Source organism: Ceratotherium simum, chromosome 6 (assembly GCF_057802395.1).
Source record: "Ceratotherium simum simum isolate JZ-2026a chromosome 6, ASM5780239v1, whole genome shotgun sequence".
NCBI lineage: Eukaryota > Metazoa > Chordata > Mammalia > Perissodactyla > Rhinocerotidae > Ceratotherium > Ceratotherium simum.
The window spans coordinates 90,135,979-90,153,441 of record NC_141905.1 but is presented as its reverse complement, the minus strand read 5'-3'; the positions used below and the strand labels follow the sequence as shown (position 1 = coordinate 90,153,441).

Genomic DNA, 17,463 nt, shown 5'->3' with positions numbered 1-17,463 from the left:
TGCCAGGGTGGCCTCTCCGAGGAGTGGGCAGGTGAACTGGCAGGGAGCACTGTCTGCAGGGGGCCCTGGGACCCCAGTGCCCAAGACAGGCGGGCAGGTACAAGGGGCAGGCGGGCAGGAGCAAGGAGCCCTCCTGTGTTGCTGAGCTGGGCCCCTGGCCACCAGGCTGTGTCCAGAAGGGCAGGAGCTAGGCCTCTCCTGTCGGGGCCCCCACCCAGTGGGGTCTAACCTCCTCTTTGCTCCGACCATGCGGGCACTGTACGAGGTCCCTCAGACACCTGCTAATCCTGGGCTGTTGTCTGGGTTGAGACAGGAAGCAGAAAGGGAGGGGTGCCTTCTGCAGAGACTCAGTGATGTCCTGGAGACCATGGAGGAGTACCTGAGACCGCTGCTCTCACTGCTCAGCTGCCCTGAAGCCAGGTGCCTGTCGATGGGTTACTCCCTGAGGTGTTTAAGGGCCTGAGCCACTCCCTACGCTGAGGGCGGCCAGGAGGGCAAGAGGAGGCACTAGCCAGGTTGCCGGAGCCCTGGGGGGGGCGGCACAATTTGGCCTCTCCTCCGAACAGATGGGAGGTCCCGGGGCCTCTCCATCACCACAAGTCCCCACAAGTGCAGGGGGCACTCAGGAATGTGATGCCCGGGGGCGAGGGCAGACGGGTGGGGGGCTCAGCCTGAAGGCCAGCTCTGACCCCAGAACTTTCTGGTGCAAGCTGAGTGACTGGATGTGGGACGGGTGGAAAGTCAGAGCTGTTTTCCTGATAGTGTCCATACGTGGAGATGCATGTCTCTGATATTATGACACTGTGTGCTCAGTGAGCTTCTCTGTGTGCCGATTCGGACTGTGTTCCACTGAAATGGGAGCCGTGCAAAGGCCCCTTCAAACCCAGGATGCCCGACTCCATCCATCTGTCCTTGGGAAGAAGTCCTGGTTCCGCTTAAGACCTTTTCTGGGGGAGCGCCCCCTGCTCACGTCCCCTCTGCCCTCTGAGCCTCTGGCCCGGGTGTGAGTGGGAGAGGAGAGCACAGCTGAGGGTTCAGGGCCCTTAGACTTAATTTTGGTGGGAAAGAAGGCGGAGGGAACTGGCACACGGCGCTCTCTGGATTTGCAGTAGGTCGGGGACCGTCCTGAACCTGCGTGCTCACGTCTGTGCGCAGTTATCCCAGGCCCCCATCGCAGTGAGACTGGCCCTGAAAGTGAGCCATGGAGAGTGGCGGGCCTGGCCTTACAGTGAAACAGTCCAGAGACACGCTCTTCACAAATCAGTGTGTGCGATTTTCATGTATTTGTAGAACCTGAATATATGCCTTTGACTTTTAGAACACAGGTCCCCACAATCGTCGCAGATCTGGGGAGATTGAAGAGCAAAGACAAAGAAAGGAAGCCATCCCTGCCCCAGGGTGAGCAGCGCCCGAGGAGGCTGTGAAGGCCTCAGGCATCTGACCTCAGGAGCAGAGGGCTTGTTGCTGGAGAAGTTAGGCTGGGATTCTCTGCAGAGAAACAAGCTTTCTGCAATGGCCCAGCGGGCCCTGCATGGAGAGCCTCCCTCTGAGGGTCTCCCAGGGTGCTGAGCACCCACAGGTGGACGGGGAGGCCCCCAGAGGTTGTGTGCACAGCCATTGACCAGCACCCTCGGGGGGGCTTTGTGCAACCCCCGCCAACAGCACCACCTAGCCCAGCAGACCCGCCCTTCCTCAGGGGGCCGGCAGCCCCCGTGTGCGTACTAGTAGCAGTAACGACATGCGATCCTAGCACAACACCAGTTGGCATCGCCATCCGGAGTGTGCGTGTCCCGGATGACCGGAGGGCAAAGTGGGCCTTCCGGTCAGTGCTGCTGATTCCATGAATAAAAGGTGAAATGCTCCCGTTTTAGCCCAACCCTGGGAGAAGGTCGGCGTACACTGGGGACAGCCGCAGGCCTGAGCTCCCTGTGGCTTCATGGTTGTCTCTGCACCCTCAGGACAGATGCCCTTGTTTCTCACTTGATGGGCTTAAAAATGTTTGAAATGTGCTAACATCACCCAAACCCCACGACTGGAAAGGAGCCTCAAGTGTCTGCAAGGGTTTAATCTCTCCTGGAGCCTAGGAGTTTATAAATTGCTCATTTTAAAAAGGCATTTTCATTTGTCTACTTTTCTATCTCCCACAAAGGATTATTGAGCAGAAGGGAAAAGGGGCGGTTACTTTGCCAAAAAGCACTTCGATTTCTGGAAGCTCCAGGTGGCACCCTCCTCCCACAGCGCCCAAGAGGCGGATGCTCAGAGCCAGCGCGCAGAGCGCTGTCGGTGAAGGGTTTTGAAGTGTGTGCGGCTGTTGGGAAAACAAGTCATGTGTTGCCCTCCAGTTGAGAGGCCAGAGTCTGACCACCTGAGGCCACGTTTGCGAACTGAGATTCTGCAATAAAAATTCCCGAGATCAAGACAGGAAAGGCCCTTGTGTGGTGTTTAGTAAACCCGTGTTACTTTGTGAATTACAATGTCCAGTGGCCTCACCCCTCAGGACCGCTGTGCCTGTCAAAGGAGCAGGTTTCCTCTAGTAAGCCAGGCAGGACCGGTGGCTCCGAGGGCTCAGGGGTCACCTGGAGAAGCGTCCTTTAAAGGAGCTGCCACCAGCGGCCATGACCCCTCTCTGGAGTGTCCTCAGGGACTGGGGTTGGCGCAAATCCTCATCCTTTGAAAGAGGGCTCCCTGGTTAGAAGGAGCCATGGTGTTCCAGGACCTGCCTCGGGCGTTGGCTGCTGGGGGCAGGTCCTCAGAACCACAGAGGACCCAACGAGTCCAGGTCTGAGATGTGAGATGGCTGCCCCACTGAAACCAGTGTCTCTCCCCCAGATGGCCCCGGCATGTCCTGGGGCCCCGCCTCTCTGCAAGCTGTGCTCAGGTCAGATTTCTTCCCATGGCCAGCCAGACGGCCTCAGCAATGACACAGCCCCTCAGGCTCCCCGCTGTGGGTTTCTCCGTTGCAGCTGGCGCCCTCCCTCCCACAGTTCAGCCCGAGGCTGCAGACATCGTCCTCATTGTGGACAGGGATCTTCTGGAGCTGCCGCTGGAAGGTCTCTCTGTGCTCAATGAAGGGATGGTCTCCTCTGTGTCACGAGAATTTTCTCTCCAAATGCTATGCAATCGCCTCCAGGAAGAGGAGACAGGTAAGAGCTACCCTTGGCCACACTAATATTGACTTTTAGGGTGGAACTATTTAAATTACTTTTATGATAAGAGAATGTTAAGTCCTGTCAAAAAATAATTATCAAATGTTGCAACATTTTTCTAGGCACTCATTTTCAAAGGTATTTATTAGAATACCTCCTATGTGCCAAGGGTTCTGTTAGGTGCTAAACATACACTGAAGAAGAAATCAGGCATTGTTCTTGCCGTCACCAACTTCTGTTTCAGAGGAGGGGAAGGGCGGTGAACAACCATTACACAACGAGTCCTTTATGAGTGGTGAGAAGCAGTGAAGGAGAGGCCGGAGGACCTGACGTGGGCCTTAGGGGTGGGGCACGGGTACTGGGTACACAGATGTGCCCAGTTCGTGACAGTTCTCCAAGCTGCACACATGTGCTCTGTGCAGTTTTCTGCATATATGTTGCACTTCACTAAATATCAAATTAAATAAAATATAAATAGATTGGACTTGTGCTTCCATCCAAGATGAAGTAACAAGGACCAAATTTGCCCGTCCAACTGAAACAACTAAAAAACCAGAAAAAATATATGAAACAACGGTTTTCAGACTTTGGAGACCAGGCAGTGTGGGGCAGCGATCCCCGAGAGGGGAAACCAGCAGATGAGCCCAGCTTTCTGCGTGGAGAGAGTCTGCAGGCCACAGCACAGGGGAGGGAGGGACCCAGGCAGAGCCTGGCAGTCTCCCTGAGTGGAGGAGATGGAGCTGGGGACCCACGGTGGCTGGAGTTTGCAGGGCGGATACTGGGAGGAGAGAGCTGCACAGATCGCAGAGGACCCCTCAGGTCTTCAGCTGAGAACTGGCCAGTGCGGTGTGAGGGAACTGCAAGGTCAGGGAAAGAACCCCCCCAAGGGGCAGAGGACGGTCCCCAGAGCTCGTTCAGGGCTGGGAACGGCTCAGGTTTCCACTAGCCAGAATGAAAAATCTTATAATTCGCAGGTGTTAGTACAGGACCAGAGGTGTTGCCTCTGCACGAGGGACACCTGCTCTAGGCCCACCTGACAGAACTTAAATCAAGCCTCAAATGGATCAAGCTATTTCCGAGTAGCTGCATCCCAAAACAAAGCTCAAGAACATGTATAGGAATAAAAAATATCCAGCACCCAACAAATGTCTGACCTGACGTTCAGTCAGAAATTACCAGGCCTGCAAAGAAGCAGGAAACTATGACCCATAGTGAAGAGCAAAGCCAATCCACAGAAACAGACCCAGAAATGATGCAGGTGCAGAATTAGTGAACAGACCATTGAAACACTTCCTATAACTATATTCCATGTGTCCATGGAGGGAGAGGAAGGACTGAGCATGTTGAGCAGAGACGTGGAAGATACAAAGACCCAAACGGAACTTTAGTGATGAAAAGACGTTGTCTGAGATGGAAGATACATGTTAGCATGAACAGCAATTAGACACGCCAGAAGAAAGATCAGTGAACCTGAAGAAATAGCCATAGGAAACGACTGAAACCAATGAACAGAGCATCAGTGAGCTGTTGGACAAGTTCAAGCAGCTGTCAACTTAAAAAGCGAATTTTCTGTTATTTTATCTCAAAATGAGTTTGTTCAGGAGTAGCCAAAAGAATTACAGTTCAGGCCGTGCATGCTATGGAGAACCATAGGCAAACCCAGAGAACAAAGAAGGGAGCTGCTTTTATAGAGAAGGAGGGGGAGAGGGCGGGGCTGTTCTAAAGGAAAGCCCATTGGGGGAGAGTGACAGTTCAGGGCGGCAACGGCTCTTCATTGGCTGAGCTACAGCGTTTCTCATTGGCTGAGCTGTGGCGTTTCTCATTGGCTGAGGTGCGGTGTTTCTGATTGGCTGAGCTGTTGCTGGGTGGGAACAGAAATCTGCCCTCCGTAGTCAGTAGTTGTACTTCCTGTCTGAGATGCTGGTGTGCTGTCTTCCTGTTTGGTGAGGTTGACCATGTGATGGGGTGAGAGCTCCCTCTGCAGGCCTTGTGACTCAGTTTAGTTCGAGCTTCTGTTATTAATTTCCATCCAGCCTAATATACTTGTAATTACAATCCTCAAGGAGGGGGGATATTTGCATTAATAAAGGCCAATTTTTTTTCCAAATTTGATGAAAACTGTAATCCCACAGATCCAAGAGTTTCAATGAACCCCAAACACAAGAAACAAAAAGAAAACTATACCAGGACACATCATAGTCAGATTGATTAAAACCAATCAATGATTTATTGGTTTATCAATGAGTGACAGCGTATTTTAAAAGCAGCCGAAGAAAAAAGACACATTGTGGATCAAGAAAGAAATACAAGAGTGACAACGGACTTCTCAACAAAAACAGTGCAAGCAGTCAGTGGACAGCATCTACATTATTAGAGAAGAAAATCTGCCAATCTAAATATTTTTGAAAATAACTTTTAAAAATACAGTAAAATAAAGACTTTGTCAGAAACAGAAAAGCTGAAAGAATTCTTCACCAGCAGGCCTGCCTGCACTACAAGAAATGCTAGAAAATGTTCTTCAGGCAGGAAAAAAACAGAAATATGCATCTTCACAAGGAAATAAACACCACCAGAAATGGGGAATATGTGGGTAAATATTTAAAACTTTTTTCTTATTTTTAAAATCTCTTTAAAAGATTTGGGCAGTTTAGAGCAAAAAAAATGGTAACAACGTGTAGTGGGGCTTTATAACATATAAATGTGAAATGTGAGGCGGGACAGGACAAGGCTGAGAGGCAGTGTCAGTGAACCTGAGGTGGGTTCGCCCACCTGTTGCGAAGCAAGCGCATCTGACGCGGGTGCAGGGGAAGAAAGTAGGAATTCTACTGCAAAGCGATATAATGCTGAGCTCCCTGAAAAGCTACCAGCAGGGGTTTTTATCTGGGGTTTTAGGTGGGGGAGGGGGAGCATGTGGCCTTGGGGCTGAAGTTCTGAGTCCTCGGCGCAGGCGCAACTGTCTTTCGTATTCCTTCCTGGCCCATGTGTGCAAATTCGGGGGAGTTCTATGTGCTGCATGCGGTGAGTTTTTAGTCTGTGACATTTGCGCGATGCTTAGTCAGGTTGTGAGCAAGCTGCTCTCTTATCAGCAGTGCTCCTGCTGTTCTGCAAGGCGAGCTCAGAAATTTTGGTTACTTTGTTTCCCATGTGAACCTCAGGTACAGGCGTGGTTTCACCCTAATCTAGGGAAATTGTAACTCCTTCGTCCTCAGTTCCACAGGACGTAAAGGATGCTGTGCTGTTGTCATTACTGTACATGATGTGTTGGGACAGTGCATGAAGGTCGGCTGTGATGAACTGAAGGTGTGATCTAATGCCACCACCAAAAACAAAACAAAGAGTTATAGCTAATACACCAAGGAAGGAGACAGAATGGGATCGTAAAAAATGCCGGTTAACGCAAGGGCCCCTGGCGTAGTGGTTAAGTGCCCACGCTCCTCTGCTGGCCGCCAGAGTTTGGATCCCCGCTGCGCACCGACGCACCGCTTGTCAGGCCATGCTGTGGCGACGTCTCATATAAAGTGGAGGAAGATGGGCATGGATGTTAACACAGGGCCAGTCTTCCTCAGCAAAAAGAGGTGGATTGGCATTGAATGTTAGCTCAGGGCTGATCCTCCTCACAAAAAACAAACAAACAAACAAATGCTGATTAACCCAGAGAAGGCAGAAAAAGAGGGAAAATGGAACAAAGAACAGAGGGACAAACGGAAATCAAATGGGAAGACAGTAGATTTCAATCCAGCCACACCCTTGATCACGTTCTCTGCCAGTGGTCTCGACACCCCAGTTAGAGGGCAGAGCTCCTCCACATGAATGAGAATGCGCGATCCAAGATGCGCCTCCTCACGGAAAGCCAGGTGAAATGAAAAGACGATGAGGGGTGGAAAATGAAGGGTGGCAAACACCATGGCCCTTCTAGAAGCCTCTCGGGGCACGTGAGCCTGCTTCCCCGGGTGCGCATGGGGGTGTGGCCGCGTGGGGTCAGGGTGGCGCCTCGGGCACGAGTCCCTGCCCCTGCTGGTGAGACAGAGTCCTTCCACTTCTCATCAGCTGTTGGGAAGTCCTCCTCTGTGAAGAAGCTGTTCTCGTCTTCTGCCAGCTTATCTGTTGGGTTATCTGGATTTTGTTCTTTAGGTTTGTAGGGTTTTCTTGATGTATTGGGATGTAAATTTTCTTATCATTTCTATGAACTACAGAAAACTCCTCCACACCCTGTAGCTTGTCTTTTTATTCTCTTAAATGGTGTCTTTTGATGAAGAAAACATTTTAATATAGTCCAATGTGACAATCTTTTTTAGTAGCTGGTGCTTTGGGGGTCTTTTTTTTTTTTTGGTGAGGAAGATCAGCCCTGAGCTAACATCTGCCAATCCTCCTCTTTTTGCTGAGGAAGACTGGCCCTGGGCTAACATCCATGCCGATCTTCCTCCACTTTATATGGGACGCCGCCACAGCATGGCCTGACAAGTGGTGCGTTGGTGCACACCCGGGATCCGAACCTGTGAACCCCGGGCCACCGAAGTGGAGCAAGCACACTTAACCGCTTGTGCCACCAGGCCGGCCCCTGGGTTCTTTTTTTTTTTAAGTCTTTTCTCACCTCAAGATCGTAAAGCTATTCATACAGTTTTTTTTGTTTTTTTGCCTTTCACATTTCTATCTGCCCTCCCTGTGAAGTTAATTTTTGTGTGTGGTGTGAAGTCTGAGTTTCCTCTTCCGTGTGAGTCCCAACTGTCCGCACACCATTTCTGGAAACGGCCTCCTGTCCCACTGCCCTGCATCACCAGCATTGTCGTGGTGCGGTGGGAGGGTCTAGAACGTGCGGTGGGGTCGGCAGAGTAACAGTCCCCAAAGACGACCACATCCCGATCACGGAACCTTTGAGTACGTGACCTGACATTGTAAGAGACACTGTGCACACGTGACTCAGTGATGGACCCTGAGATGGGGAGGTGGTTCTGGATTCTGCGGGTGCTGTGGTGTCATCACAAGGGTCCTCATAATGGGGAGGCAGGGGGCAGAGAGACGAACACGGGCAACGCTGCTGGCTGTGGAGATGGAGGGAGGGGCCACGGGCCCAGGAACTCGGGCGCCTCTGGAAGCTGGAACCGATCCCCCCGGGGGCCTCCGGGAGGAACCAGCCCCGCCCACACCTGGGTTTTGTCCAGGGGATCCCCTTTTGACTTCTGACCTCCAGAACCATCAGATAATAAATTTGTATTGTTTTAAGCCCGTACATTTGTTGTTATTTGTTACAGCAGCCACAAGAAACTAGACTCTCACCACAACTGAACAAGTTCTGGCAAACGTGAGTCAAGTCTTTTTAAATGTATTACAAGTGGTCACAGAAAGGATCCTGCAGCCCCCACAGTGAAGTGTTCTCAGAGCCCTGGACTGTTCACACTGGGGGGATGCTACTTGGGTGTTAAAGGTCCACGGTAAGATGACCCCCAAAGGGAGAATTGCTGTATAAATTCCAACCAGTGAAGAAGGAAAATGAATAAGAAAAACAAATGAACCCGGTGCCTCAGTCCAGTTAGAAGGCGCCGAGGATGGAGCAGCACACACGGAGCAAGACAAGACGTCAGAACAGCCGGCTGGAAATTAGTCCATGTAGATCGTTGACCAGAGAGGGGGAACAGGCCACACTGCCCCCTACGGGACAGCAGGCGGGGACGTCTGTCAGGGACTGCTGCGGAGACGCACCTGAACCAAGAGGATGCCGCCTCAGGAAGCCGCAGGCTGGAAAGAGTGGGCAGCAGAGTGAGCAGAAGGGCGGCTGTGTCCCTGTCGGCTGGAAGGACCTTGCAGCCACAGCCCTGCTGGGGACAGGCCGTCACAGCAGGACAGCGGTCACTTCATCAGGAAGGCAGAGTAGCCTCGAAACAGGTGAAGCACAAGTAACGACCCCGGCATGGCTGGTGGTCTGTCCCCGTCGGGGGAGGTTCCAGCCTCATCACTGACGGGCACGCAACCAAAGAGAGGGAAAAAGAGAGGATTGGGACAACACAACGGCAGCCTTGGTTGAAGGGGCAGAGGGAACTCCGTGTCTGGACATTAGAGACATTCTCTCAGGTACACGTGGAACAACCATGGAAATTGGCTGAGTCCACAGAATGAATGAGTTAGAAACCACCGCTATCCCTGCACACCTAGAAATTAAAAGACACACTCGTAAACGCTGCGTGGACTCAGAAGCAGCGGTCGTGGGGTGTCAAAGACTAGCAGGATGTGTCTGGGCAGCAGGGCCCAGAAGGACCTGGTAGCTCTAAGTGTTTATGTGAGGAAAGGAGAAGTGGTGTCCCTTTGTAAGCTAAGCATCGAATTTAAGAAGTTAGAGCAAGAACAGCAAAAACCCCAAAGAAAGGAGAGGAAGGCTGCAATAAACACATCAGCAGGCGTCAACAAAATAGACACAAAGACAAAAATTGGTTGTTTGAAAAAGAAGTGAGGACCTGGCGGAGAGCCTCATGTCATACTTCCAGCGCAGACAGAAAGGAAGGACGCGAGGGCAGAAAGAGAGGAAGAGACTTGGTTCCTCCCAGAACTTCCAGAAGAACCTACGAGCCCCCAGAACAGTGCAGTGTAGCAAGGGGGTTGTAAACCCTCGTGCAGGAGGCAGGGGAACTAGCAGGGCCTGGCCCTGTGGGGAGGCCGCCTGGGCAGGCACCCTGGCGGGTGCTCAACGTGCTGTGCGAATGGTCAGCCGGTGGGGCCTGGGAGCCTCTGGAGACGGTTCCTTTCTTGAGGTCTCTGGCCCACGCCTCTCCCAGCCTTGTGAGTCTTTATATTTGTGAAAGTACTGCCATTTCGACTTACAAAAATTAAAATCAATTGTTCTCACTACTTCTTGTTTTTTTATTGAGGTGAAATTCACACAATATAAAATTAACCATTTTAAAGTGAACAGTTGAGTGGCATTTAGTGCATTCACAATGTTGTGTACCACCACTTCTATCTAGTTCCAGAACATCACCACTTCTTTTTGTTGTCCTCAACAGAAGGGAACGTGAAAAAGAAGGAAGGCAGAGGCAAAGAGCTGAAGAAGAGAAGTCCAGGAAAGAAGGGCGGGAAGGTAGGCGGGACAGGGCCGCTGGCCATGGGCTGAGGGCCTGGGGAGCCTAGGGTCCCACAGGTAGCTCTCGGCCTGAGGCTTGGCCCCTGCCTGGCCGGAGTGAGGCCAGCCTGCCTCCCGGGACACATCCAAGGACCCCTGTCTGTTATAGGGCAGCATGCCCCGGCTCATCCCCCCTGACTGCCTCGTAGTCGACTCAGACAACTTCACGTGTATCCTTTGATGCGCTGCCGCCGGAGACACCCGAGTTTGTGGTCCTATTTCTCCTTAACCAAGGCCCAGTCATCGTGGACCCCTACGAGGAGGCCCAGGGCATAGGTGAGCATGTCCCAAGGGCTCCTCAACAGACACTCACATAGCACATGCACCCACACCACCCACGGCGTCAGGGCGTGGCCTCGGCTCTGCCACGGAACAACGTGGTCTGAGTGCTGTGGCCTCAGCCTCTGCCCTGCCCTGGTCTCTGCTCCCACGTCCTGTGCTCGGCCTCTGCCCTCAGCTGCCTCCTGTTACAAAGGCCACAGGGGGGTTGGGGTCACGCTGCCCGGGATGCACATGTGCTTTGAGGCCCTCCTCTCACGACCACAGCCAAGTCAGGATGACCGTGGTGTGAGGAACAAACCTGAAGTGGCTCCTGGCACCCCTGCTTGGGCACAGCGGGAATGGCTGCCGCCCAGCGGCTCTGAGGGTTTAATTCCTTGGGTTTTCCATTTGCTGAATTGATTTCTAAAATCTCTCCATGAGGAGGGGAGGAGCACTCACATTTCCACAAGCAGTAAATGTGGACTCCGCCGGGCCCTGTGCCCTGCGAGAGGTCCAGGTCCAGGTCCAGGTCCAGGTCCAGGTGCCACCCAAGGGCACCAGGGCACAGGCCCCGCCCGCAGCCCCTCAGCGCTCCACATGTGGGACAGAGCGCCTGGGTTTTGTCAACATTCAGTTCTCATCGCAGGAACGCTGACTCCTGTCTCCGTAACCCGGGAAATTTTGGAAAGATACCGAGACACATTCACTGCGAAATGGAAGGGACACCTGGGAAACACACACTTCCCAAGGTGCGTGTTTGGGTTCTCAGGATGCTGAGCCGCGGTGGGCAGTTTCAGGGAGCCAGCTGGAGGGGTGCCCACACCCGGGGGGCTGTTGTCCTCAGTCCCACTCCTCTCCTTCCCGCTCTCTCCCCTCTCGCTCCCACAGGCCCCCTCCTGCCCTGACCCCCCCATGCTGTCCTGTCCCTCCTCCCTGGCACAGAGGCTCCTGGTGTCCAGCTTTTCTTCATCACACACTGGGCTCCTTGGTCCTTGCAGTGCCTGGAGGAGGGTGTCATTGTCCTCATCCGTACTTTCAGATGAGAACCTGGGCACCCAGGAGCATGCCCCCGCATGAGGTCCCGGCCAGCCCAGCGCAGGGTCTGCGCCCCTGACCACCAGCGACGGGCCTCTGGGGGCAGGAAGAGCCTCCTGTGGGTGCCCTCGGGGACCTGAGTGTGCTTGGCCATCAGGGAAGTGCCCTTCTAGCACTTTCCAGAGCCCCTGCCCAGTGAGACGGAGGTTCATTCCAGGGACACGAGGTCCACTCTCAGGAGAGCCACCTGGAGCAGCCGTCCAGGGCCCCCGAGCGTCAGCGCAGGACGGAGGACTGAGGACACGGGGAGAGCAGTGCTAGTTCTGCCTCAGCACAGGCGTGGGTGGGGGAGTGAGGACCACACAGGACGGCCTCTGGGAGGGTGTCGCCTGCAGCCGCAGCCCAGAGGGCCTCAGGACAGAGTGGTCCCTGCTGCAGCATTGTGGGCGTCTGCCTGTCCACACACCGTCTCCCCTTCCCTCTGCAGCCAGGCCGAGTGGGAGCAGCTCCTGGGCGGCTGCAGCGGTTTCTTCTTCTACGGGATGGAGCACGTCCTGTCGCACGTGTTAGTGGAAAGGCTGGCCGCCATGAACCTAGAAGGTGAGGCGGGGCTGGGAAAGCCCGACTCTCTGCCAGGACCTGTGGGCCCAAGATGAATCCACAGGGGGACAGAGCGGGGCCCGCATCTTCGTCACACAGCATCTGCCTGATAAAGGGTTCAGAGGGCGGGCCACCTTAGGAAGAAACGCCTCCTGCCTCAGTGCCCCTCTGTCTCTCAGAGACCCCAGTTCAGATTTCCAGGCCAGGCAGGCATGGCCAGCGTCAGGAGTCGGGGGGTCGTGCCTCCTTGCTGTGCCTGCAGGCTCTGGGAAGGCTGGGGATGCATTTCCAGAAGGCGCTGATCACAACCCCTCTTATCAGTCCTTCTGGTCTAAGGGGGCTGCGCTGGGCCTGGTTTCCCTCTCGCTGAGAGTAGAGGAGACCACCAGGTGCCCCCCCGCCCGAGGACACCATCTGGCCTGCCCTGGGTTGACCTCCTCCTGGGCAGCTGGCTGCTCTGCACAGTCGCCAGGGGGCCCTGCCAGGGGACCCGTCAAAGATGCCCGCACCCCGTACGCAGGTCACTCGGCGGGTTCCTTACCCGGGGTGGGGGGTGCACAGGGTTTCTTGGACACTTTCACTCCAAGCCGTCTCAGATGAGAGGGCAAGTGGAAGAAATCCGTGAGCTCCCCAGGCAGCACGTGGGGGCGACAGCATCGCCTGGGGGCCCCCGCTCCTCCCACCAAGGCCTGTCCTCGTACAGCTGCCGGTTCTGCCTGCCTGGGGGACACCCCAAAGCCTGCCCTCAGGCAGGCCACCGCCGGGAAGTGGGGCAGCGGTTCTGCATCCCGGGGGCTCGCTGCACGCCCACACCCAAGTATTGCGTTGTGGACCCTGGCACCTATGTCCCTGGGCCCCGGGGCTGGGTGTGCCTGGGCCTGCCCCACAGCTGGGCCCTCGTCCGTGTGGAATGCTGGGAGCTGAGACCCCTCTGCGGGCAGGGAGAGCTGTGGCAGGCCCAGAGTGGGCTTCCCAGCCCCTCCCGGTTGCCCGACGCAGTCACACAGGGAGGCTGTGAAAGGTCCACAGCTCCTGAAGCCAATAATGTCCCCGTGTACCCCTACGGCCAGCGGGTCCCCGGAAAAGGGCCTGTGGACATCAAGTCTGAGCCTCGGGCAGATTGCGCTGGGTTTCCGTGATCCGCCTGCACCCTGAGTGACACCGCCAGCCTGCCTGGCCTCCCTACCCCTGGCGCACAGCCGCTGAGCCACCCCTCCTGTGTCCTGCAGAGTGCCAGATGATGGTCCTGCTGGACCTGACTCGGTCCTACGAGAGCATGCGGCGGCAGACGGAGGTCTCGGAGAACAAGAGGTGCCTGATGTCCCCTCTGCACTGGCTTGAGCCGCAGCCTGGCCTCTGGGCAGCTGATTCAGATAGCCTGGGGGTGGATGAGCAATGGATGTGCCCCCTGGGGAGTGTGGGGGTAGGGTGTTCCTGAACCCCATGGGCAGAGCCCCACAGGGAGCAGGACTCCATGACCTGCCCCAAACTCTTCCCTGGCAAACTCCCGGGGGGAGGGGGGAGGGAAGGAGGGGAACAGCTCCAGCAGCAGACCCCAGGCCGAGCTGGACCTGAGGCCTTCTGGGATTGGGCCAGGAGAAGCAGGACCGGCAGCCAGGGGGGTGCGCTGGCTTCAGACCCCATCACACGCACCCCAGGCCTCTGTGGGCTGCCAGTCGGCAGAGGGGGGCTCCCTCCCATGCTGGAGGCCTCCCTTCCCGGCTCCACCCCGTGGCTGGGAGCGGTCCAGAGGGACATGGCAGCACTCTGGAATGCCTGTCCTCGTTAGGTGGCATTCAGCTTTGGGGTGTGTGGGAATTCTTGATTCTTTCACGAATTCCAGGAGATTTCAGTGCAAGTGCACATTCCAATACTTGGTGCCATTGGGCTGTGGACGGGGAGGGGAGGGCTCGCCCCTTGGCACTGGCCCAGGGAGCCGGGTCCCCTGCAGTGCCCTCCAGCTGTCCTTGGAGGAGCCCATTAAGACCGCCATCCTTCTGAGTCTGGTGGGGGTCAGGAGCATCCTGGCGAACCAGTGGCCGACGCTCTTGCAGGACAACGCGCTTCGGGCCAGCGTCTTGTGGGAAAGTGAGTGGGCGTGGGCACCTCGGGCCTATCCCGCAGCCCTTCACGCCTCCCCGGAAGCCTCCCGGGGTGTCTGAGGGGATGTTTCTTCCCTAGATCTGTTGACAGTTGGCAGGCCGGTCGGGAGAGCCGTCCGTCTCCTGCAGACGATGGGAGCCAGTGAAATGGTTCACCACGGTAATGAAACTGCCCCACCTCGCAGGGTCAGGGTATCCCCACTTCCCCTGTTTCTGCATAGCCTCCAGAGGTTAGCACACGCTTCCTACACGTAAGGGCCTGCAGGGAGAGCTGCCGTCAGAGATGCTGGGGGGACAGCGGTCATCAGAACTGCTCATTAGTTTTTACAACAGCTCAAATCACACAAATTCTAAAAGCCCAGGGACAGCCTCTGGGAGCAGAGAAGCCACCAGCTCATCCTTCAGAGCAAGTGGGACCCTGATGTCCACACGTGGTAACAGCTTCACATACAGATACTGGTGTAAAAACAACTTAAATACAACCCTGGTTATAGATTTAAAATTAAAGGAATAACCTGCCATAACTAAGAAAGATTTATCCCAGGATGATTCAAAATCGCAAAATCTCCAAAATACACCACACAAAGGGAGCTTAACATTTAAAAATCGCATGGTCCACAGTGCCCAGGATGTAGTTGCCAAACAGTAACTGCTTGTTAAATCAATGAGTGAGTGAATGAATGAGTGCGTGAGTGAATGAGTGAATGCATGAGTGCATGAGTGAGTGAATGAATGAGCAAATGAATGAGTGAGTGAGTGAGTGCGTGACTGAGTGAACGAGTGAGTGAGTGAGCCAGCGGGTGTCGGCAGGAGGAGGAGGTAGGTGGGATTCCAGGCCCATTCCAATAGAAATAATAAACGGGCTGGAGTGAGAAGCCGCCGGGCTCTGCTGGCGTGAGGAGCCCAGCACACCCCTTTTCCGTCAGGTAGACAAGGGGTGGACCACAGCCCCCACGCCTCTGTTGTTGGTGTTGTGTCCGTGGGAAGGGAAGGGAGGAAACCCTGCTCCCGTGCAGGCCCTCCCTGCAGTCAGTGGTGGCAGCTGGCTGGTGGCAGAGGCAGCCAGAGCTGGTGGGATCTTCCGGATTCTTAGTGCTCAGTGCCAAGCTGTGGTGTGGAGGGGAGAGTGGGCCTTGGGGTCAGGCGAGTTCGGTCCTGGTGCAGTCACTCCCTGGCTGTGTGCTGGCCCCCTCCAGCCTCAGTGTCCTCGTCTGTAAAGGGCGTGTAGCAGCGTCCACCCGCCAGGCTGCGTCCGGAGGCAGAGTCAGGAGCGCCTCCTCCCCCCGCTTCTCTCCCCACCCTGTGTGGACGCCCTGCCCCAGTGAGCCTGGCGTCTCACAGCCCCCACTGGCTCTCCCCTCAGACGAGTCTCCGCGGACCTCCAAGGACAAGCTGATGTGCCTCCAGCCACAGCCCCGCTCTGAGCGTCTCCCTGTCACCCTCAACCTGGTCCTCTACGGGCTGCCGCACCTGGCCATCGGCTGATGGTGGCCTGGGCCCGCCTCCCCACAGCCCTGCTCCCACTTCACCGCCCTGGACCCACCGCGTCCCCACCTACGGGCGTTCCTCCCCGTTCCTCCTCAGGATCTCCAGCCCTGGCCGCAGCCCGACCCCTCCTCCAGGGCCTCCTGCTGGGCTGCACTGCCCAGGCCAACCCCCCCACCAAGTTCCGCACAGGGCGGCACCTGCCTCCATGTCCTCCCGGGGGTCTGGCCTGCTCTGTGGCTCCCTCCTCAAGATCTCCTCCCACCCAGTGCCCACAGGGCCCTCAAGGAGGGGGAGAATATCTCTGGGGGCTCGATGGGGCAGGTGGGGGTGAGGAATGCATCCGGGGCCAACCCCACAGCGGCCGAGACCACCAGAACCCTCCCCTGCTCTGTGTGCTCCCTGTGGTCTTAGTCATCGGGAAGCCGCGTCCATCCCACAAGGCTTCAGCAGCAGGTGGGCCTCTGGAGACAGTTCTGGCTGACAGCAAACACTTTTCCCTGAGGATGAGACTCCTGATCCCCGAGGGGACGGCCCGCTCAGAGTGAGTGCGTCCACTCCCTCCCGCCCTGGTTCCTGTCAAGAAACAGTGTAAGGACGTAAACTCGGTTTCAGTCTAGGTGCTTCAGTAAACAGCTGAATTGAGCCTCTGCGGTGTGGTGTCTGTGCCCCAGGCGCTTGGTGTGGAAGTGGGACGACTCTGGCTCCTGCCCGCTCCTCCTGCTGGGACTCCTCTACCTTCTTACACTTGCACAAAGGAGGACGCCAGAAATGAGCCCTAGCCCACCCCGGGGGCTTTCCACTGCAGGAGCAGAGTGCCCAGGGAAGGGACATGTCCTCCCACTTGATCTTTCTGAACACGCTGCTCCCACCGGCTTCCTGCAGAGGCACGTGGTCTGTTGTAGGCTGGTCCCTGAGGGGCTGCATGGCCCTGTCCCCAGCCTGGGACCTTCCCCACATCCACATGGGGCTGTAGCCAATGAGTTGGGAGGGAGGGACAGGCCGAGCCAAGCCCTAAGCGCCACTGGGTGTCAGCGGGTCCTGTGCCTTCCCGCCACCACGGGGTCAGGGTGGGGCTGTGTCTTCAGTCTGGGACCTGACACACCACGACACGTGGAGCAGAGCTGCCATGGTGTGACCTGAGCCTTGGCAGGCTGGTTCCACGGTGCAGCCTGGCGGGTCTGCCCACTGTGCTCTGCAGGAGGAGGGACTCTCCAGGCTCTGTCCCCATGTCCCTCAGTGTCAGAAGAGAGGCCAACAGGGGGACATGACACGATAGAGGGAGGGATTGCGCTCCTCCCACCTGGAAGGCCCTGCCACACTCTGGGCTGTGAAGCCCCCACACCCAGGGCAGTGCTCACTCCTCTGACCCCCTTGCTGATCCCTCTGACCCTGGGCACGTTTGTCCCACTGTGGGGACCATGTGTCAATGGGGCCCAGCAGGAAATGATGGGGAAATCCACTCCCTCCAAACACCTCTTGGCTGAGTGGCCGGCCCTGGACGTGCTGGACCTGGCGTCCCTGGCCCCCTGGCAGGTCCTGGGGCACTGAAGGGGCCCATGGTGGTAGAGGGGCCTTACAGCGGGGAGGGGCCTGTGCTGCTGCTCCGCAGGCAGACCCACCTTCTGCAGGGCTGTGGGAGTCTGGTGGCATTGGGCTGTGGATATTCTAGAAAACACCCCACTCACCCCTCCCTGGGGGGGTGCAGGCTGGCCCGGGAGGACAC

General features: G+C 56.1%; 1 protein-coding gene across 1 annotated transcript in view; it reads left to right on the top strand.

Annotated features, from left to right (window-relative positions):
* CFAP46 (cilia and flagella associated protein 46) overlaps positions 1-15,863 on the top strand; it is a 130,522-nt gene extending 114,659 nt beyond the window's left edge. The window contains 12 exon segments of the mRNA XM_087433025.1: positions 219-420; positions 1,319-1,398; positions 2,985-3,143; positions 10,139-10,212; positions 10,364-10,424; positions 10,495-10,530; positions 11,162-11,264; positions 12,038-12,150; positions 13,380-13,461; positions 14,102-14,238; positions 14,332-14,412; positions 15,616-15,863. Coding sequence (XP_087289151.1) covers positions 219-420; positions 1,319-1,398; positions 2,985-3,143; positions 10,139-10,212; positions 10,364-10,424; positions 10,495-10,530; positions 11,162-11,264; positions 12,038-12,150; positions 13,380-13,461; positions 14,102-14,238; positions 14,332-14,412; positions 15,616-15,737 — 1,250 coding nt within the window. The 3' untranslated portion in view covers positions 15,738-15,863.
* Positions 15,864-17,463: the final 1,600 nt, after the last annotated feature.